General features: G+C 45.6%; 1 protein-coding gene across 3 annotated transcripts in view; it reads left to right on the top strand.

The window, feature by feature from the left end:
* The window catches only part of LOC120064055 (tubulin polyglutamylase TTLL4-like), a 34,738-nt gene extending 12,655 nt beyond the window's left edge, over positions 1–22,083 (top strand). For 2 of the 3 annotated variants that reach the window (XM_039014379.1, XM_039014378.1), the window contains exons 5-16: positions 2,912–3,030; positions 6,638–6,748; positions 6,866–6,942; positions 12,875–13,069; positions 13,443–13,525; positions 14,509–14,637; positions 14,767–14,889; positions 14,997–15,095; positions 19,692–19,826; positions 20,062–20,199; positions 20,771–20,867; positions 21,795–22,083. In XM_039014379.1, coding sequence (XP_038870307.1) covers positions 2,912–3,030; positions 6,638–6,748; positions 6,866–6,942; positions 12,875–13,069; positions 13,443–13,525; positions 14,509–14,637; positions 14,767–14,889; positions 14,997–15,095; positions 19,692–19,826; positions 20,062–20,199; positions 20,771–20,867; positions 21,795–22,076 — 1,588 coding nt within the window. In that variant the 3' untranslated portion in view covers positions 22,077–22,083. Of the gene's footprint in view, positions 1–2,911; positions 3,031–6,637; positions 6,749–6,865; positions 6,943–12,874; positions 13,070–13,442; positions 13,526–14,508; positions 14,638–14,766; positions 14,890–14,996; positions 15,100–19,691; positions 19,827–20,061; positions 20,200–20,770; positions 20,868–21,794 lie in introns of those variants that run through there. The other variant, XM_039014380.1, reaches the window with a different exon arrangement.
* Positions 22,084–22,452: the final 369 nt, after the last annotated feature.

Raw genomic sequence — 22,452 nt, 5'->3', positions numbered from 1 at the left:
CGGTAGCTTTAAACCAGTGACATGGCCTGCTAGGTATCAACTAGTCTTGTTGTTTTAGCCCCTCTGTTCTGGACGTGGATGACCAGGCAACATGTTGTCTGTGTGGCAGAATGGAACCTGGTGTTAACTGAATAGTCGGCAGGGAAGAAGAAACCTGTCTGGAAATGTGTTTTTGATAATATTCCCAGTGTTCTCAGTGTTCGCTGTTAGTATGACTTATTGCATCCTCCCTGTTTTAATGCCACTGTGTGTTACAGTGTGTTATTGTGTGTTACTGTGTTGCAGTGTGTTCTAATGCCACTGTGTGTTACTGTGTGTTATTGTGTGTTACAGTGTGTTTTAATGCCACTGTGTGTTATTGTGTGTTACAGTGTGTTCTAATGCCACTGTGTGTTACTGTGTGTTATTGTGTGTTACAGTGTGTTTTAATGCCACTGTGTGTTACTGTGTGTTAGTGTGTTACAGTGTGTTACTGTGTTGCAGTGTGTTCTAATGCCACTGTGTGTTACTGTGTGTTCTAATGCAACTGTGTGTTCCAGTGTGTTATAGTGTGTTCTAATGCCACTGTGTGTTATAGTGTGTTCTAATGCCACTGTGTGTTACAGTGTGTTATAGTGTGTTCTAATGCCACTGTGTGTTCCAGTGTGTTCTAATGCCACTGTGTGTTCCAGTGTGTTCTAATGCCACTGTGTGTTCTAATGCCACTGTGTCTTCCAGTGTGTTCTAATGCCACTGTGTGTTACTGTGTGTTCTAATGCCACAGTGTGTTCCAGTGTATTCTAATGCCACTGTGTGTTACTGTGTGTTCCAGTGTGTTCTAATGCCACTGTGTGTTCCAGTGTGTTCTAATGCCACTGTGTGTTCCAGTGTGTTCTAATGCCACTGTGTGTTCCAGTGTGTTCTAATGCCACTGTGTGTTCTAATGCCACTGTGTCTTCCAGTGTGTTCTAATGCCACTGTGTGTTCCAGTGTGTTCTAATGCCACATTGTGTGTTCTAATGCCACTGTGTCTTCCAGTGTGTTCTAATGCCACTGTGTGTTCTAATGCCACTGTGTGTTACTGTGTGTTCTAATGCCACAGTGTGTTCCAGTGTGTTCTAATGCCACTGTGTGTTACTGTGTGTTCCAGTGTGTTCTAATGCCACTGTGTGTTCCAGTGTGTTCTAATGCCACTGTGTGTTCCAGTGTGTTCTAATGCCACTGTGTCTTCCAGTGTGTTCTAATGCCACTGTGTGTTCTAATGCCACTGTGTCTTCCAGTGTGTTCTAATGCCACTGTGTGTTCCAGTGTGTTCTAATGCCACTGTGTGTTCTAATGCCACTGTTTGTTCCAGTGTGTTCTAATGCCACTGTGTCTTCCAGTGTGTTCTAATGCCACTGTGTGTTCTAATGCCACTGTTTGTTCCAGTGTGTTCTAATGCCACTGTGTGTTACTGTGTGTTCTAATGCCACTGTGTGTTCTAATGCCACTGTGTGTTACTGTGTGTTCTAATGCCACTGTGTGTTCTAATGCCACTGTGTGTTACAGTGTGTTCCAGTGTGTTCTAATGCCACTGTGTGTTACAGTGTGTTCCAGTGTGTTCTAATGCCACTGTGTGTTACAGTGTGTTCCAGTGTGTTCTAATGCCACTGTGTGTTACAGTGTGTTCCAGTGTGTTCTAATGCCACTGTGTGTTACAGTGTGTTCCAGTGTGTTCTAATGCCACTTTGTGTTACTGTGTGTTAGTGTGTTCTAATGCCACTGTGTGTTACTGTGTGTTCCAGTGTGTTCTAATGCCACTGTGTGTTACTGTGTGTTAGTGTGTTCTAATGCCACTGTGTGTTACTGTGTGTTCCAGTGTGTTCTAATGCCACTGTGTGTTACTGTGTGTTCCAGTGTGTTCTAATGCCACTGTGTGTTAGTGTGTTCTAATGCCACTGTGTGTTACTGTGTGTTCCAGTGTGTTCTAATGCCACTGTGTGTTACTGTGTGTTCCAGTGTGTTCTAATGCCACTGTGTGTTACTGTGTGTTAGTGTGTTCTAATGCCACTGTGTGTTACTGTGTGTTCCAGTGTGTTCTAATGCCACTGTGTGTTACAGTGTGTTCCAGTGTGTTCTAATGCCACTGTGTGTTACTGTGTGTTCCAGTGTGTTCTAATGCCACTGTGTGTTACAGTGTGTTCCAGTGTGTTCTAATGCCACTGTGTGTTACTGTGTGTTCCAGTGTGTTCTAATGCCACTGTGTGTTACAGTGTGTTAGTGTGTTCTAATGCCACTGTGTGTTACTGTGTGTTCCAGTGTGTTCTAATGCCACTGTGTGTTACAGTGTGTTCCAGTGTGTTCTAATGCCACTGTGTGTTACAGTGTGTTCCAGTGTGTTCTAATGCCACTGTGTGTTAGTGTGTTCTAATGCCACTGTGTGTTACAGTGTGTTCCAGTGTGTTCTAATGCCACTGTGTGTTACTGTGTGTTCCAGTGTGTTCTAATGCCACTGTGTGTTACAGTGTGTTCCAGTGTGTTCTAATGCCACTGTGTGTTACTGTGTGTTCCAGTGTGTTCTAATGCCACTGTGTGTTACAGTGTGTTCCAGTGTGTTCTAATGCCACTGTGTGTTACTGTGTGTTCCAGTGTGTTCTAATGCCACTGTGTGTTACAGTGTGTTCCAGTGTGTTCTAATGCCACTGTGTGTTACTGTGTGTTCCAGTGTGTTCTAATGCCACTGTGTGTTACTGTGTGTTCCAGTGTGTTCTAATGCCACTGTGTGTTACAGTGTGTTCCAGTGTGTTCTAATGCCACTGTGTGTTACTGTGTGTTCCAGTGTGTTCTAATGCCACTGTGTGTTACAGTGTGTTCCAGTGTGTTCTAATGCCACTGTGTGTTACAGTGTGTTCCAGTGTGTTCTAATGCCACTGTGTGTTACTGTGTGTTCCAGTGTAGCAGATGAGGAGCAGATGAGCCCTGAATTAGAGGAAGAGGTGAAGCCAGCTTTGATTCCCAGCATGTTCCCCCTCATCCCCCCCACGCTGTACTTCAGCACTGCCAACCAGAGAGGTAAGGCACTCCTTCACTGCGTTTTATAATGGTAGACTGCTCTATTCCCTATGTAGTGCACTACTGTAGAGAGGTAGGACACTGCTTTACTGTGTTGACAACGGTACACATGTTGAGATCAGAAGCCTAACATTGTGTACAACTTCCTCATCCTCCATGTAGAGATTGCTGCCCTCTAGTCCTATGGTACTGTAGTCCTAGTTGTAGTTGTATTGTCCTGTAGTCCTAGTTGTAGTTGTATTGTCCTGTAGTCCTAGTTGTAGTTGTATTGTCCTGTAGTCCTAGTTGTAGCTGTGTTGTGTTGTCCTGTAGTCCTAGTTGTAGCTGGGTTGTGTTGTCCTGTAGTCCTAGTTGTAGCTGGGTTGTATTGTCCTGTAGTCCTAGTTGTAGCTGGGTTGTATTGTCCTGTAGTCCTAGTTGTAGCTGTGTTGTGTTGTCCTGTAGTCCTAGTTGTAGCTGGGTTGTATTGTCCTGTAGTCCTAGTTGTAGCTGGGTTGTATTGTCCTGTAGTCCTAGTTGTAGTTGTATTGTCCTGTAGTCCTAGTTGTAGCTGGGTTGTATTGTCCTGTAGTCCTAGTTGTAGCTGGGTTGTGTTGTCCTGTAGTCCTAGTTGTAGCTGGGTTGTATTGTCCTGTAGTCCTAGTTGTAGCTGTGTTATTGTCCTGTAGTCCTAGTTGTAGCTGTGTTGTATTGTACTGTAGTCCTAGTTGTAGCTGGGTTGTATTGTCCTGTAGTCCTAGTTGTAGCTGGGTTGTATTGTCCTGTAGTCCTAGTTGTAGCTGGGTTGTGTTGTCCTGTAGTCCTAGTTGTAGCTGTGTTGTATTGTCCTGTAGTCCTAGTTGTAGTTGTATTGTCCTGTAGTCCTAGTTGTAGCTGTGTTGTGTTGTCCTGTAGTCCTAGTTGTAGCTGGGTTGTATTGTCCTGTAGTCCTAGTTGTAGCTGGGTTGTATTGTCCTGTAGTCCTAGTTGTAGCTGTGTTGTATTGTCCTGTAGTCCTAGTTGTAGCTGTGTTGTGTTGTCCTGTAGTCCTAGTTGTAGCTGGGTTGTGTTGTCCTGTAGTCCTAGTTGTAGCTGGGTTGTATTGTCCTGTAGTCCTAGTTGTAGCTGGGTTGTATTGTCCTGTAGTCCTAGTTGTAGCTGGGTTGTATTGTCCTGTAGTCCTAGTTGTAGCTGGGTTGTATTGTCCTGTAGTCCTAGTTGTAGCTGGGTTGTATTGTCCTGTAGTCCTGGTTGTAGCTGGGTTGTATTGTCCTGTAGTCCTAGTTGTAGCTGGGTTGTATTGTCCTGTAGTCCTAGTTGTAGCTGGGTTGTATTGTCCTGTAGTCCTAGTTGTAGCTGGGTTGTATTGTCCTGTAGTCCTAGTTGTAGCTGGGTTGTATTGTCCTGTAGTCCTAGTTGTAGCTGGGTTGTATTGTCCTGTAGTCCTAGTTGTAGCTGGGTTGTATTGTCCTGTAGTCCTAGTTGTAGCTGGGTTGTATTGTCCTGTAGTCCTAGTTGTAGCTGGGTTGTATTGTCCTGTAGTCCTAGTTGTAGCTGGGTTGTATTGTCCTGTAGTCCTAGTTGTAGCTGGGTTGTATTGTCCTGTAGTCCTAGTTGTAGCTGGGTTGTATTGTCCTGTAGTCCTAGTTGTAGCTGGGTTGTATTGTCCTGTAGTCCTAGTTGTAGCTGGGTTGTATTGTCCTGTAGTCCTAGTTGTAGCTGGGTTGTATTGTCCTGTAGTCCTAGTTGTAGCTGGGTTGTATTGTCCTGTAGTCCTAGTTGTAGCTGGGTTGTATTGTCCTGTAGTCCTAGTTGTAGCTGGGTTGTATTGTCCTGTAGTCCTAGTTGTAGCTGGGTTGTATTGTCCTGTAGTCCTAGTTGTAGCTGGGTTGTATTGTCCTGTAGTCCTAGTTGTAGCTGGGTTGTATTGTCCTGTAGTCCTAGTTGTAGCTGGGTTGTATTGTCCTGTAGTCCTAGTTGTAGCTGGGTTGTATTGTCCTGTAGTCCTAGTTGTAGCTGGGTTGTATTGTCCTGTAGTCCTAGTTGTAGCTGGGTTGTATTGTCCTGTAGTCCTAGTTGTAGCTGGGTTGTATTGTCCTGTAGTCCTAGTTGTAGCTGGGTTGTCCTGTAGTCCTAGTTGTAGCTGGGTTGTGTTGTCCTGTAGTCCTAGTTGTAGCTGTGTTGTGTTGTCCTGTAGTCCTAGTTGTAGCTGGGTTGTATTGTCCTGTAGTCCTAGTTGTAGCTGGGTTGTATTGTCCTGTAGTCCTAGTTGTAGTTGTATTGTCCTGTAGTCCTAGTTGTAGCTGTGTTGTATTGTCCTGTAGTCCTAGTTGTAGTTGTATTGTCCTGTAGTCCTAGTTGTAGCTGTGTTGTATTGTCCTGTAGTCCTAGTTGTAGCTGGGTTGTATTGTCCTGTAGTCCTAGTTGTAGCTGGGTTGTATTGTCCTGTAGTCCTAGTTGTAGCTGGGTTGTATTGTCCTGTAGTCCTAGTTGTAGCTGGGTTGTATTGTCCTGTAGTCCTAGTTGTAGCTGGGTTGTGTTGTCCTGTAGTCCTAGTTGTAGCTGGGTTATTGTGTAGTTGTAGCTGTGTTATTGTGTAGTTGTAGCTGTGTTATTGTGTAGCTGTGTGCTATTGTGTAGTTGTAGCTGTGTGCTATTGTGTAGCTGTAGCTGTGTTATTGTGTAGTTGTAGCTGTGTTATTGTGTAGTTGTAACTGTGTGTTATTGTGTAGCTGTGTGTTATTGTGTAGTTGTGTGTTATTGTGTAGCTGTGTGTTATTGTGTAGTTGTAGCTGTGTGTTATTGTGTAGTTGTAGCTGTGTGTTATTGTGTAGCTGTGTGTTATTGTGTAGCTGTGTGTTATTGTGTAGTTGTAGCTGTGTGTTATTGTGTAGTTGTAGCTGTGTGTTATTGTGTAGCTGTGTGTTATTGTGTAGCTGTAGCTGTGTGTTATTGTGTAGCTGTGTGTTATTGTGTAGCTGTGTGTTATTGTGTAGCTGTGTGTTATTGTGTAGTTGTAGCTGTGTGTTATTGTGTAGTTGTAACTTATTTTGTAGCTGTGTGTTATTGTGCAGTTGTAGCTGTGTTATTGTGTAGTTGTAGCTGTGTTATTGTGTAGTTGTAGCTGTGTGTTGTGTAGTTGTAGTTGTGTTATTGTGTAGTTGTAGCTGTGGTATTGTGTAGTTGTAGCTGTGGTATTGTGTAGTTGTAGCTGTGGTATCGTGTAGTTGTAGCTGTGGTATCGTGTAGTTGTAGCTGTGGTATCGTGTAGTTGTAGCTGTGGTATCGTGTAGTTGTAGCTGTGGTATTGTGTAGTTGTAGCTGTGGTATTGTGTAGTTGTAGCTGTGGTATCGTGTAGTTGTAGCTGTGGTATCGTGTAGCTGTAGCTGTGGTATCGTGTAGCTGTAGCTGTGGTATCGTGTAGTTGTAGCTGTGGTATCGTGTAGTTGTAGCTGTGGTATCGTGTAGTTGTAGCTGTGGTATCGTGTAGTTGTAGCTGTGGTATCGTGTAGTTGTAGCTGTGGTATCGTGTAGTTGTAGCTGTGGTATCGTGTAGTTGTAGCTGTGGTATCGTGTAGTTGTAGCTGTGGTATCGTGTAGTTGTAGCTGTGGTATTGTGTGTTTCAGTGGAGTCCCTGCCACCAGAACAGAGGAAGCTTCTCAAATGGAAGATGAGCACTGTGACTCCCACTGTGGTCAAACACACCATCGCCAGGTCACACTTTAAAGTCACTCAGAGTGAGTTTACTTCTTCTTTATACTCCTCGAACTTGTTTTTTTACTTCTTACCTATTGAATTAGAAAAATATCCATTTGTGTTGATATTTGTGTGAAATGAATGTATTATTGTTGCAGAAAGTCATGATTGGCTTGGCTGCTGGGGTCATCATATGAAATCGCCTGGATTCAAGGCCATCAGGGAATACCAGAAGGTAAGAGGAGGCAGGACTGGACAAAAACTAGCCTGGTCCCACGTCTGTTTGTCCCAGCACAAACCGATATGGGACCAGGCTAGACAAGAGCACCAGCCCAGAGCTGTAGACAGCACAAACCGATATGGGACCAGGCTAGACAAGAGCACCAGCCCAGGGCTCTAGACAGCACAAACCGATATGGGACCAGGCTAGACAAGAGCAGTAGCCCAGGGCTGTAGACAGCACAAACCGATATGGGACCTGGCTAGACAAGAGCACCAGCCCAGGGCTGTAGACAGCACAAACCGATATAGGACCAGGCTAGACAAGAGCACCAGCCCAGGGCTCTAGACAGCACAAACCGATATGGGACCAGGCTAGACAAGAGCAGTAGCCCAGGGCTGTAGACAGCACAAACCGAAATGGGACCAGGCTAGACAAGAGCACCAGCCCAGGGCTGTAGACAGCACAAACCGATATGGGACCAGGCTAGACAAGAGCACCAGCCCAGGGCTGTAGACAGCACAAACCGAAATGGGACCAGGCTAGACAAGAGCACCAGCCCAGGGCTGTAGACAGCACAAACCGATATGGGACCAGGCTAGACAAGAGCACCAGCCCAGGGCTCTAGACAGCACAAACCGATATGGGACCAGGCTAGACAAGAGCAGTAGCCCAGGGCTGTAGACAGCACAAACCGATATAGGACCAGGCTAGACAAGAGCAGTAACCCAGGGCTGTAGACAGCACAAACCGATATGGGACCAGGCTAGACAAGAGCACCAGCCCAGGGCTGTAGACAGCACAAACCGAAATGGGACCAGGCTAGACAAGAGCAGTAACCCAGGGCTGTAGACAGCACAAACCGATATGGGACCAGGCTAGACAAGAGCACCAGCCCAGGGCTGTAGACAGCACAAACCGAAATGGGACCAGGCTAGACAAGAGCACCAGCCCAGGGCTCTAGACAGCACAAACCAATATGGGACCAGGCTAGACAAGAGCACCAGCCCAGGGCTCTAGACAGCACAAACCGATATAGGACCAGGCTAGACAAGAGCAGTAACCCAGGGCTGTAGACAGCACAAAACGATATGGGACCAGGCTAGACAAGAGCACCAGCCCAGGGCTGTAGACAGCACAAACCGAAATGGGACCAGGCTAGACAAGAGCAGTAACCCAGGGCTGTAGACAGCACAAACCGATATGGGACCAGGCTAGACAAGAGCACCAGCCCAGGGCTGTAGACAGCACAAACCGAAATGGGACCAGGCTAGACAAGAGCACCAGCCCAGGGCTCTAGACAGCACAAACCGATATGGGACCAGGCTAGACAAGAGCACCAGCCCAGGGCTCTAGACAGCACAAACCGATATAGGACCAGGCTAGACAAGCGCAGTAACCCAGGGCTGTAGACAGCACAAACCGATATGGGACCAGGCTAGACAAGAGCACCAGCCCAGGGCTGTAGACAGCACAAACCGGAATGGGACCAGGCTAGACAAGAGCAGTAACCCAGGGCTGTAGACAGCACAAACCGATATGGGACCAGGCTAGACAAGAGCACCAGCCCAGGGCTGTAGACAGCACAAACCGAAATGGGACCAGGCTAGACAAGAGCACCAGCCCAGGGCTGTAGACAGCACAAACCGGAATGGGACCAGGCTAGACAAGAGCAGTAACCCAGGGCTGTAGACAGCACAAACCGATATGGGACCAGGCTAGACAAGAGCACCAGCCCAGGGCTGTAGACAGCACAAACCGATATGGGACCAGGCTAGACAAGAGCACCAGCCCAGGGCTCTAGACAGCACAAACCGATATAGGACCAGGCTAGACAAGAGCACCAGCCCAGGGCTCTAGACAGCACAAACCGATATAGGACCAGGCTAGACAAGAGCACCAGCCCAGGGCTGTAGACAGCACAAACCGATATGGGACCAGGCTAGACAAGAGCACCAGCCCAGGGCTCTAGACAGCACAAACCGATATGGGACCAGGCTAGACAAGAGCACCAGCCCAGGGCTGTAGACAGCACAAACCGATATGGGACCAGGCTAGACAAGAGCACCAGCCCAGGGCTGTAGACAGCACAAACCGATGTGGGACCAGGCTAGACAAGAGCACCAGCCCAGGGCTGTAGACAGCACAAACCGATATAGTACCAGGCTAGACAAGAGCACCAGCCTTCTTGTCCTAAAAATAATATATGTCCATCTATCCTATGGGCCTATGTCTTTGGCCTTCGTACTTATGTTTAGCTTGGTGTGCTCTTTGGTATGTTTGCCCTTATTAGGATCAGCAGACGATGTGTCCCTTCTAACATTAATGTGTCCAGTTGTCCTATACGTCTATGTGTCGCCACCTCCTCCTGTGGTCTGATGTACAAATGTATATCCGTCCCTATATGTACCATTTACTCCCACATTGGTCGCACTGGTGTGAGCTGGATATTCTACCCGGTCACCTAAAACAGTCAAGTACATTGTCCTCATGATTCCTGTAAGTGTCTGCCGCCGTGTCTTCCTGTTTCACTGGGGGTCGTTGTAATGAGTGAGCCACTCAACCCCCCCCTCCCCGTAACAATTGTATAACATTTAAAAAATGCATTTCAAGAGAAGATTGTCTCAGCTTTCTGTAGGTATAAATCTGTATGTCTAAATTATCATTATTGAACTCAAAGCACACCAAGTGGTGTATCGTATAGCTTCCTCAGGCACTAATTTGAATTAGGCCTATATATGTATAAGGGTTTATGTTAGCTGGGCTCCCGAGTGGCGCAGCCGTCTCTAAGGCTCAGTGAAAGAGGCATCACTATAATACCTGGTTCAAATCCAGGCTGTATCACATCCGGCCGTGATTGGGTGTCCCATAGGGCGGCACAAAGCGTCGTCCGGGTTTTTACCGGAGTAGGACGTCATTGTAAAATAAGAATTTGTTCTTAACTGACTTGCCTAGTTAAATAAAGGTGAAATAAAAACATCTAAAATAAAAATAAATAAATAAAATAATAAATAAATAAAAATACCAGTCTAGTGTTTAGCCGGTAATGCCAGTCTAGTGTTTAGCCGGTAATGCCAGTCTAGTGTTTAGCCGGTAATGCCAGTCTAGTGTTTAGCCGGTAATGCCAGTCTAGTGTTTAGCCGGTAATGCCAGTCTAGTGTTTAGCCGGTAATGCCAGTCTAGTGTTTAGCCGGTAATGCCAGTCTAGTGTTTAGCCGGTAATGCCAGTCTAGTGTTTAGCCGGTAATGCCAGTCTAGTGTTTAGCCGGTAATGCCAGTCTAGTGTTTAGCCGGTAATGCCAGTCTAGTGTTTAGCCGGTAATGCCAGTCTAGTGTTTAGCCGGTAATGCCAGTCTAGTGTTTAGCCGGTAATGCCAGTCTAGTGTTTAGCCGGTAATGCCAGTCTAGTGTTTAGCCGGTAATGCCAGTCTAGTGTTTAGCCGGTAATGCCAGTCTAGTGTTTAGCCGGTAATGCCAATTGCCAGTCTAGTGTTTAGCCGGTAATGCCAGTCTAGTGTTTAGCCGGTAATGCCAGTCTAGTGTTTAGCCGGTAATGCCAGTCTAGTGTTTAGCCGGTAATGCCAGTCTAGTGTTTAGCCGGTAATGCCAGTCTAGTGTTTAGCCGGTAATGCCAGTCTAGTGTTTAGCCGGTAATGCCAGTCTAGTGTTTAGCCGGTAATGCCAGTCTAGTGTTTAGCCGGTAATGCCAGTCTAGTGTTTAGCCGGTAATGCCAGTCTAGTGTTTAGCCGGTAATGCCAGTCTAGTGTTTAGCCGGTAATGCCAGTCTAGTGTTTAGCCGGTAATGCCAGTCTAGTGTTTAGCCGGTAATGCCAGTCTAGTGTTTAGCCGGTAATGCCAGTCTAGTGTTTAGCCGGTAATGCCAGTCTAGTGTTTAGCCGGTAATGCCAGTCTAGTGTTTAGCCGGTAATGCCAGTCTAGTGTTTAGCCGGTAATGCCAGTCTAGTGTTTAGCCGGTAATGCCAGTCTAGTGTTTAGCCGGTAATGCCAGTCTAGTGTTTAGCCGGTAATGCCAGTCTAGTGTTTAGCCGGTAATGCCAGTCTAGTGTTTAGCCGGTAATGCCAGTCTAGTGTTTAGCCGGTAATGCCAGTCTAGTGTTTAGCCGGTAATACCAGTCTAGTGTTTAGCCGGTAATGCCAGTCTAGTGTTTAGCCGGTAATGCCAGTCTAGTGTTTAGCCGGTAATGCCAGTCTAGTGTTTAGCCGGTAATGCCAGTCTAGTGTTTAGCCGGTAATGCCAGTCTAGTGTTTAGCCGGTAATGCCAGTCTAGTGTTTAGCCGGTAATGCCAGTCTAGTGTTTAGCCGGTAATGCCAGTCTAGTGTTTAGCCGGTAATGCCAGTCTAGTGTTTAGCCGGTAATGCCAGTCTAGTGTTTAGCCGGTAATGCCAGTCTAGTGTTTAGCCGGTAATGCCAGTCTAGTGTTTAGCCGGTAATGCCAGTCTAGTGTTTAGCCGGTAATGCCAGTCTAGTGTTTAGCCGGTAATGCCAGTCTAGTGTTTAGCCGGTAATGCCAGTCTAGTGTTTAGCCGGTAATGCCAGTCTAGTGTTTAGCCGGTAATGCCAGTCTAGTGTTTAGCCGGTAATGCCAGTCTAGTGTTTAGCCGGTAATGCCAGTCTAGTGTTTAGCCGGTAATGCCAGTCTAGTGTTTAGCCGGTAATGCCAGTCTAGTGTTTAGCCGGTAATGCCAGTCTAGTGTTTAGCCGGTAATGCCAGTCTAGTGTTTAGCCGGTAATGCCAGTCTAGTGTTTAGCCGGTAATGCCAGTCTAGTGTTTAGCCGGTAATGCCAGTCTAGTGTTTGTATATGTAAATCATTGAATTCATCTCTATTGAACAAAACATTTAATTAATAAATAGCCTAATTGTCAGACAAAAATTAATGACAATCACTTGATTAGCTTGCATGTCAAAAAAATATGTCTTGAATCCTGCATTTCTACTTGTTAGATGTAACATCTTGTTCATTTAAAAAGCATCTCACTGGTCTCTATTCGATTCCTTTTAATAAATCACTGTGAATGACTTTAAGGAAGATTCAAAGATATTTCTGTTATGTGACGCTGCTAAAACATGTCACCACCACCTGTTAGTCCGGAGCCCTGTTCCAGCCAAATAATGCTATTCATTACTATCTTTCTGCTTATTTTTGTTGGTTTTAATTGAGCTGTGATTTGCCTGACTGTTCATCTCTCTCAAGGGGCTTTATTGACATGGGGAAACATATGTTTACATTGCCAAAGCAAGTGAAATATATAATTAACAAAAGTGAAATAAACAAAAAAAAATTAACAGTAAACATTACACTCACAAAAGTTCCAAAAGAATAAAGACATTACAAATGTAATAGTATGTCTATATACAGTGTTGTAACAATGTACAAATAGTTAAAGTACAAAAGGGAAAAGAAATAAACATAAATATGGGTTGTATTTACAATGGTGTTTATTCTTCACTGGTTGCCCTTTTCTTGTGGCAACAGGTCACAAATCTTGCTGCTGTGATGACACTGGTATTTCACCCAGTAGATATGGGAGTTTATCAAAATCTGGTTTGTTTTCTAATTCTTTGTGGATCTGTGTAATCTGAGGGAAATATGTGTCTCTAATATGGTCATACATTGGGCAGGAGGTTAGGAAGTGCAGCTCAGTTTCCACCTCATTTTGTGGGCAGTGAGCACATAGCCTGTCTTCTCTTGAGAGCCATGTCTGCCTACGGCGGCCTTTCTCAATAGCAAGGCTATGCTCACAGAGTCTGTACATAGTCAAAGCTTTCCTTAAGTTTGGGTCAGTCACAGTGGTCAGGTATTCTGCTTAGGGCCAAATAGCATTCTAGTTTGCTCTGTTTTTTTTGTTAATTCTCTCTCTGTCTCTCTCCCTGTGTCTCTCGCTCTTTCTCTGTCTCTTTCTCTCTGTCTGTCTCCTTTTCAGTTGAACCACTTCCCCGGCTCGTTCCAGATCGGCCGTAAGGACCGTCTGTGGAGGAACCTGTCCAAGATGCAGGCTCAGTTTGGTAAGAGGGAGTTCAGCTTCTTCCCTCGCTCCTTCGTTCTTCCTCAGGACGTCAAGCTGCTGAAGAAGGCCTGGGAGGACAGTGGTTGCAGGCAGAAATGGATCATCAAACCGGTAGGTGGATAGTAGACTTAAAATTGAGGCTGTGTCTGAAATAGCCAAAAGTAGTGCACTATATAGGGAAAAGGGTTCCATAGGGCTCTGATCTAAAGTAGTGCACTATATAGGGAATAGGGTTCCATAGGGCTCTGGTCTAAAGTAGTGCACTATATAGGGAATAGGGTTCCATAGGGCTCTGATCTAACGTAGTGCACTATATAGGGAATAGGGTGGCATTGGGAACATAGACTGGGTGTGTCTTCTGAAGGGGACGTATTGGGATGTGTATTAGTACTGTAGAGTGAGACAAGCTTTTAGTCTTGTTCAATGTAATAACATAGTAGAAATCCCTCTCATGGTGTATTTCCTCCTCCTCTCTCTCCTGTAGCCTGCGTCTGCTCGGGGTATTGGGATCCAGGTTATTCACAAGTGGAGTCAGATGCCACGCAAGAGACCGCTCCTAGTGCAGAAGTACGTCCGCTGCCTGAGAATGACAAACACTTCTTCTAGTGTGAATATGATTGTAGCCTGGTCCCAGATCTGTTTGTGTTGTCTTGCTAGCTTCTGCCCAGCCTGGTCCCAGATCTGTTTGTGTTGTCTTGCCAGCTTCTGCCCAGCCTGGTCCCAGATCTGTTTGTGTTGTCTTGCCAGCTTCTGCCCATTGGGACCAGGCTAGTGTGAATATGATTGTAGCCTAGTCCCAGATCTCTTTGTGTTGTCTTGCCAGCTTCTGCCCATTGGGACCAGGCTAGTGTGAATATGATTGTAGCCTAGTCCCAGATCTCTTTGTGTTGTCTTGCCAGCCTCGGCCCATTGGGACCAGGCTAGTGTGAATATGATTGTAGCCTAGTCCCAGATCTCTTTGTGTTGTCTTGCCAGCCTCGGCCCATTGGGACCAGATCTCTTTGTGTTGTCTTGCCAGCCTCGGCCCATTGGTCCCAGATCTCTTTGTGTTGTCTTGCCAGCCTCGGCCCATTGGGACCAGGTCTGTTTGTGTTGTCTTGCCAACTTCTGCCCAGCCTGGTCCCAGATCTGTTTGTGTTGTCTTGCCAGCTTCTGCCCAGCCTGGTCCCAGATCTGTTTGTGTTGTCTTGCCAGCTTCTGCCCATTGGGACCAGGCTAGTGTGAATATGATTGTAGCCTAGTCCCAGATCTCTTTGTGTTGTCTTGCCAGCTTCTGCCCATTGGGACCAGGCTAGTGTGAATATGATTGTAGCCTAGTCCCAGATCTCTTTGTGTTGTCTTGCCAGCCTCGGCCCATTGGGACCAGGTCTCTTTGTGTTGTCTTCCCAGCCTCGGCCCATTGGGACCAGATCTCTTTGTGTTGTCTTGCCAGCCTCGGCCCATTGGGACCAGGCTAGTGTGATTGACCAGTCAACTGGACAGGATTATGATAACAACGTACTATTGTCTCAAGATTTTTTCCTAACGTTGTTTTGTTGTATCTCTCTCAGGTATCTCCACAAGCCCTACCTCATCAGTGGGAATAAGTTTGACCTCCGTATCTATGTGTACGTGACGTCTTACGACCCGCTCCGTGTTTACATCTTCCAAGACGGACTCGTCCGCTTCGCCAGCGTCAAGTACGTCACCTGACCCTGTTTCGACGAATCATCTCCGTCGTTTGATAATACGTTTTGGTTGTGACTTCAGTTAAAGCCGGGAAAGGTTATAATGCTTTATAACTGATTTTGGGTTTGTTTGTGCTGTAGGTATTCCTCTTCTGTGAAAAGCCTTAGCAACAAGTTCATGCACCTGACCAACTACAGCGTCAACAAGAAGAACTCTGACTATCAGAACAATGACAGTGACAAGACCTGCCAGGGACACAAGTGGTGAGAGCAATGGATGGGATGTGTTTTATGTTAGCATGTCACAAGGCTTTTTCATTGGACAGATGGACTAATGAGTGTGTGTCCGTGTGTGTGTGTGTGTGTGTCAGGGCTCTGAAGGCACTGTGGCACTACCTAGGCTCGAAGGGAGTTGACACTACGCTGATCTGGGAGGAGATTAAGGACATTGTCATCAAGACCATCATTGCGTAGGTCACAGAATTTAAATACAACCCTTACACTGACTTCTGAAAGTATTCATCCCCCTTGACTTATTCCACATTGTAGTGTTATAGTATGAATTCAAAATGGATTACATAGATTTTTTCCCCCCTCACCCATAATGACATCACTATACCCCATAATGACATCACAATACCCCATAATGACGTCACAATACCCCATAATGACGTCACAATACCCCATAATGACGTCACAATACCTCATAATGACGTCACAATACCTCATAATGACGTCACAATACCTCATAATGACATCACAATACCCCATAATGACATCACAATACCCCATAATGACAAAGTGAAAACATGTTTTTAGACATTTTTTCTAATTTATTGAAAATGAAATACAGAAATATCTAATTTACATAAGTATTTGCACCCTTGAGTCAATACATGTTATATTCACCTTTGGCAGCGATTATAGCTGTGATTCTTTCTGGGTAATTCTCTAAGAGCTTTGCACACCTGGATTGTACAATATTTTAACATCTTAAAAAAATTATTCAATCTCTTGTCAAGTTGGTTGAATGCTAGACAGACATTTTCAAGTCTTGTCATAGATTTTCATGCCGATTTTTTTTATTTTTTTTATTTTTTTAAGTCAAACTGTAAGTAGGCCACTCAGGAACATTCAATATCTTCTTGGTAAGCAACTCCAGTGTAGATTTGGCCTTGTGTTTTAGGTTATTGTCCTGCTGAGAGGTGAATTCATCTCACAGTGTATGTTGGAAAGCAGACTGAACCAGGTTTTCCTCTAGGTTTTTGACTGTGCTTAGTTCTATTCCGTTTCTTTTTATCCCCAAAAACTCCCTAGTCCTTGTCAATGACAAGCATACCCATAACATGATGCAGCCACCACCATGCTTGAAAATATGAAGAGTGATAGTCAGTGATGTGTTGTGTTGGATTTTCCCGAAGCATAATGCTTTGTATTCAGGACATAAAGTTAATTTCTTTGCCACATGTTTTAAAGTTTTTACTTTAGATAAATCCCTGAGCAGTTTCCTTCCTCTCCGGCAACTGAGAGGACCAAAACCCCTGCACACTGACTCAGTACCGGTACCCCCTGTATATAGCCCCATTATTATTATTCTTATTGTGTTACTTTTTATTATTACCTTTTATTTTAGTCTAGTCAATACTTATTGACTCAAGACAAGTTCAGCTTTTCATATTTAATTAATTTGTTAAAAAAAAAAAAAAAAATCTTAAGACATAATTCCACTTTGACATTATGGGGTGACACAACATCTCAATTTGAATCCATTTTAAATTCAAGCTGTAACAAAACAAAATGTAGAACAAGTCAAAGTAGGAATACTTTCTTAAGGTACTGTATAAAGGTCCAAACATATGGATGTCAGAGCAGAAACAATATATATATATATACACTGCTCAAAAAAATAAAGGGAACACTTAAACAACACAATGTAACTCCAAGTCAATCACACTTCTGTGAAATCAAACTGTCCACTTAGGAAGCAACACTGATTGACAATAAATGTCACATGCTGTTGTGCAAATGGAATAGACAACAGGTGGAAATTATAGGCAATTAGCAAGACACCCCCAATAAAGGAGTGGTTCTGCAGGTGGTGACCACAGACCACTTCTCAGTTCCTATGCTTCCTGGCTGATGTTTTGGTCACTTTTGAATGCTGGCGGTGCTTTCACTCTAGTGGTAGCATGAGACGGAGTCTACAACCCACACAAGTGGCTCAGGTAGTGCAGCTCATCCAGGATGGCACATCAATGCGAGCTGTGGCAAGAAGGTTTGCTGTGTCTGTCAGCGTAGTGTCCAGAGCATGGAGGCGCTACCAGGAGACAGGCCAGTACATCAGGAGACGTGGAGGAGGCCGTAGGAGGGCAACAACCCAGCAGCAGGACTGCTACCTCCGCCTTTGTGCAAGGAGGAGCACTGCCAGAGCCCTGCAAAATGACCTCCAGCAGGCCACAAATGTGCATGTGTCTGCTCAAACGGTCAGAAACAGACTCCATGAGGGTGGTATGAGGGCCCGACGTCCACAGGTGGGGGTTGTGTTTACAGCCCAACACTGTGCAGGACGTTTGGCATTTGCCAGAGAACACCAAGATTGGAAAATTCGCCACTGGCGCCCTGTGCTCTTCACAGATGAAAGCAGGTTCACACTGAGCACATGTGACAGACGTGACAGAGTCTGGAGACGCCGTGGAGAACGTTCTGCTGCCTGCAACATCCTCCAGCATGACCGGTTTGGCGGTGGGTCAGTCATGGTGTGGGGTGGCATTTCTTTTTAAAGAAAAACTAACAGGTCTGTGAGAGCCGGAATTCTTACTGGTTGGTAGGTGATCAAATACTTATGTCATGCAATAAAATGCAAATTAATTACTTAAAAATCATACAATGTGATTTTCTGGATTTTTGTTTTTGATTCCGTCTCTCACAGTTGAAGTGTACCTATGATAAAAATTACAGACCTCTACATGCTTTGTAAGTAGGAAAACCTGCAAAATCGGCAGTGTATCAAATACTTGTTCTCCCCACTGTATATGAAACTATACCAGGAAGTCCAAGGAACTGGCCGTAGATCTCAGAGATAATTGTGATGAGGCATATATCTGGGGAAGGGTATAAAACTAGTTTGTATTGTTTTGAAAAACGTTTCAAGAGTACAGTGGTTTCCATCATTGGGAAATGGAAAAGATATGGAACTACCCAGACTCTGCCTCGAGCTGGCCGTCCGCTCAAACTGAGCAACCGGGGCAAGAAGGATCTTGGTCAAGCAGGTGACCAAGAACCCAATGACCACTCTGACAGAACTACAGAGTTCCTTGGCTGAGATGGGAGAACCTGCCAGAAGGATAACAGTCTCTACACCACGTCACCAATCTGGGCTTTATGGGCGAGTGGCCAGACGGAATCCACTCCTGAGAAAAAGGCACGTGACAGTACACCTGGAGTTTGTAAAAAGGCACGTGAAAGACTGAGAGCATAAGGCAAAAAATTCTGTGGTCTGATGAGACTAAAATATAACTCTTGGCTTGAATGCAAAGTGCTATGTCTGGAGTAAACCAGGCACAGCTCATCAACCATCTAACACCTTCCCTACCGTGAAGCATGGTGGTGGCAGCTTCCTGCTATGGGGATGCTTTTCAGCAGCAGGGACTGGGACACTGGTAAGGATAGAGGGAACAATGAATGGAGCCAAATACAGGCAAATCCTTGATGAGAACCTGCTTCAGAGTGCAAACGACCTGAGACTGGGTGTAAAGATTTACATTCCAACAGGACATTGACCCCGAGCAGACAGCCAAAGTAACGCTGGAATGGCTTCAGAACAAGAATGTGAAAGTCCTTGAGTGGCCCAGCCAAAGCCCAGACTTGAATCCCATTGAAAATCTGTGGAAAGACTTGAAGATTGCTGTTCACCGCTGCTCCCCATTTTAACTTAACAGAGCCTGAGAAAATCCCCAAATCCAGATGTGCGAAGCTGATACAGACATACCCAAGACGACTCAAAGCTGATCCAGACATACCCAAGATGACTCAAAGCTGATCCAGACATACCCAAGACGACTCAAAGCTGATCCAGACATACCCAAGATGACTCACAGCTGATAAAGACCTACCCAAGACGACTCAAAGCTGATACAGACCTACCCAAGATGACTCAAAGCTGATAGAGATACCAAAGACGACTCAAAGCTGATAGAGATACCAAAGACGACTCAAAGCTGTAATCGCCGCCAACGGTGCTTCTATAAAGTATTGACTCAGTGGTGTGAATACTTATGTAAATTAGATATTTATGAAAACTGTCTGAAAACATTGTATTGTAGTATTTACAACACTTATTATACACTGAACAAAAAAAATTAAACCCAACATGCAACAATTTCAAAGATTTTACCGAGTTACAGTTCACGTAAGGAAATCAGTCAATTGAAATAAATTCATTATGCCCTAATCTATGGAGTTCACATTGACTGGGAATACAGATATGCATCTGTTGGTCACAGCTACCTTAAAAAAAAAAATACTTCACAATGGGCCTCAGGATCTTGTCACAGTATTTCTGTGCATATATATTGCCATCGGTAAAATGAAATTGTGCTGGTTGTCCGTAGTTTATGACCACCCATACCATAACCCCACCGCAACCATGGGGCACTCTGTTCAGCAAACCGCTCTCCCACACAACGCCATACACATGGTCTGCGGTTGTGAGCCCGGTTGGATGTACTGCCAAATTCTCAAAAAATGACATTGAAGGTGGCTTATGGTAGCGAAATTAACATTACATTCTCTGACAACGGCTGTGGTGGACATTCCTTCAGTCAGCATGCCATTTGGACGCTCCCTCAAAGTTTGAGACATCTGTGGCGTTCTGTTGTGTGACAAAACTATACATTTTCGTGTCCCCAACACAAGGTGCACCTGTGTAATGATCATGCTGTTTAATCAGCTTCTTGATATGGCACACCTGTCAGGTGGATGAATTATCTTGGCAAAGGAGAAATGCTCACTAGCAGGTATGAGCATTTATAATGTATTATAACCTGTTCTGTCTCTCTGTGTATCAGGTCTGACCCGTACGTCAACACGCTAGTCAAGATGCACCTGCGCTCCTCCTACAGCTGTCATGAGCTGTTTGGCTTTGACGTTATGCTGGATGAGAACCTCAAGCCTTGGGTTCTGGAGGTCAATATATCTCCAAGGTAGCAGACAGATCATTCTACCCGATTTTAAAGACACTATGGCATTTCTATTTTGGAATGATTTCTAACAGCCTTAGCTTTTTATTACCAACACCTTAACCTGTGTCTTGTGTGAACAGTGTTTCCGCCGTCTTATTCAGTCTCTCTGATAAGTGTCTTTACTGTGGCTTTTACTGACCCCTTCTGTGTGTTCCTGCAGTTTGCATTCTCTCCCTCATTCTCTTCTCTCTGTCAGCCTCCACTCCAGCACCTCTCTGGACGTGACCATAAAGGGCCAGATGATCAGAGATGTGTTAAACCTGGCGGGTTTCCTTCTGCCTCAGAGAGAAGAGGTGCACCCGTCCTTCAGTTCCTCCGGCAGCTCCTCCAGCAGGTCATTAACACCATTGATCACTGCTGGTCACAATTTCCGTCCCCACCCTTTCCTTTGGCCCCTAACCCTTCCGATCTGTCAGGTGGAATCAATATGGCTCCAACCACTACACTGCCTATTCCCTTCTAGAACCTTCTGATCTGTCAGGTGGAATCAATATGGTTCCAACCACTACACTGCCTATTCCCTTCTAGAACCTTCCGATCTGTCAGGTGGAATCAATATGGTTCCAACCACTACACTGCCTATTCCCTTCTAGAACCTTCCGATCTGTCAGGTGGAATCAATATGGTTCCAACCACTACACTGCTTATTCTCTTCTAGACCCTTCCGATCTGTCAGGTGGAATCAATATGGCTCCAACCACTACACTACGTATTCCCTTCTAGACCCTTCCGATCTATAAACATTGAAGCGGGAGGTGTAGGGAGCAAGTGAGGAATTTCTGCTGGACTCACTCAACAGCCCATAAGACAATAGAGTGGTGTTCATCAATACCTTATTGTCTTTGCTTTGTGGATTGGTATAATGACTTGGTTTGTCTTTTTTTTCTGTGTTTTGTGTGTTTTAGTTTGAGTGGAGGAACCCGGGAGAGAACCAGATCGGATATTTCTACTGATGAGAAAGTCAAACGGGCCTTCTACCTGAGCCAGCGCTTTGCAGACCAGGTATATTAATGCAGCCGTCAGATGTAGCTAACGGTAACTTTCCCAGACTTGAAGTCGTAAGTCCATCATGATGTGTGTTCAAGTCCAGTTATGAAGGTTTAAGTCCTGACATGATCTGTGTTCAAGTCCAGTTATGAAGGTTTAAGTCCTGACATGATCTGTGTTCAAGTCCGGTTATGAAGGTTTAAGTCCTGACATGATCTGTGTTCAAGTCCGGTTATGAAGGTTTAAGTCCTGACATGATCTGTGTTCAAGTCCGGTTATGAAGGTTTAAGTCCTGACATGATGTGTATTCAAGTCCAGGTCTTCCTGTGGTCTTCTATCGATTTAGCTTCCAGAATTCCAAGCTAGCTAGCTAGATACCTTGGAAGTTTCTCAGACGATCGATGTTGTAACTTGTCACTATGAGCTTAAAAGCGCAATGTGCCGCTGCTAAATTTATATAGGGGAAACACTGAAATCAATCAATCAGTATAAAACCCCTCTGGTCCTCAAGACCCTCTGGGTCCCCTGGTTCCTCAAGACCCTCTGGGTCCCCTGGTTCCTCAAGACCCTCTGGGTCCCCTGGTTCCTCAAGACCCTCTGGGTCCCCTGGTTCCTCAAGACCCTCTGGTTCCTCAAGACCCTCTGGTTCCTCAAGATCCTCTGGTTCCTCTGGTTCCTCAAGACCCACTGATCCCTCTGGTTCCTCAAGATCCTCTGGTTCCTCAAGACCCACTGATCCCTCTTGTGCCTGACGACCCTCTGGTTCCTCAAGACCCTCTGGTTCCTCTGGTTCCTCAAGACCCACTGATCCCTCTGGTTCCTCAAGACCTTCTGGTTCCTCAAGACCTTCTGGTTCCTCAAGACCCACTGATCCCTCTGGTTCCTCAAGAGCTTCTGATTCCTCAAGACCCACTGATCCCTCTGGTTCCTGTCTCTCTGTAGGACTTCTTCTCCTCCATCCTGGACGTTATGACTCCAGAGGACGTGCGTGTCCTGGCTGAGACGGAGGACGAGCTGAGCAGGAAGGGAGAGTTTGAACGAGTGTTCCCGTCCCACTGCTCCTCACGATACCTGCGCTTCTTCAAACACCCACGCTACCTCAACATCCTGCTCAACCAGTGGGAGACCAAGTACGGACAGAACAGGAGAGAAGGTACGTCTGACTGGATCCGTCTCAACTTTTCCCTTTATGGTGGAGTTATTTTGACCAGGGCTCGTAGGTAGTGACTATAGAGGGGATGGGGTGACCAGGGCTCGTAGGTAGTGACTATAGAGGGGATGGGGTGACCAGGGCTCGTAGGTAGTGACTATAGAGGGGATGGGGTGACCAGGGCTCACAGGTAGTGACTATAGAGGGGATGGGGGGACCAGGGCTCACAGGTAGTGACTATAGAGGGGATGGGGTGACCAGGGCTCGTAGGTAGTGACTATAGAGGGGATGGGGTGGCCAGGGCTCGTAGGTAGTGACTATAGAGGAGATGGGGGGACCAGGGCTCGTAGGTAGTGACTATAGAGGGGATGGGGTGACCAGGGCTCGTAGGTAGTGACTATAGAGGGGATGGGGTGACCAGGGCTCGTAGGTAGTGACTATAGAGGAGAT

This window comes from Salvelinus namaycush, chromosome 19 (genome assembly GCF_016432855.1).
Source record: "Salvelinus namaycush isolate Seneca chromosome 19, SaNama_1.0, whole genome shotgun sequence".
NCBI lineage: Eukaryota > Metazoa > Chordata > Actinopteri > Salmoniformes > Salmonidae > Salvelinus > Salvelinus namaycush.
Note: the sequence above shows the minus strand (reverse complement) of the source record. Positions and strands in the feature narration are given on the sequence as shown.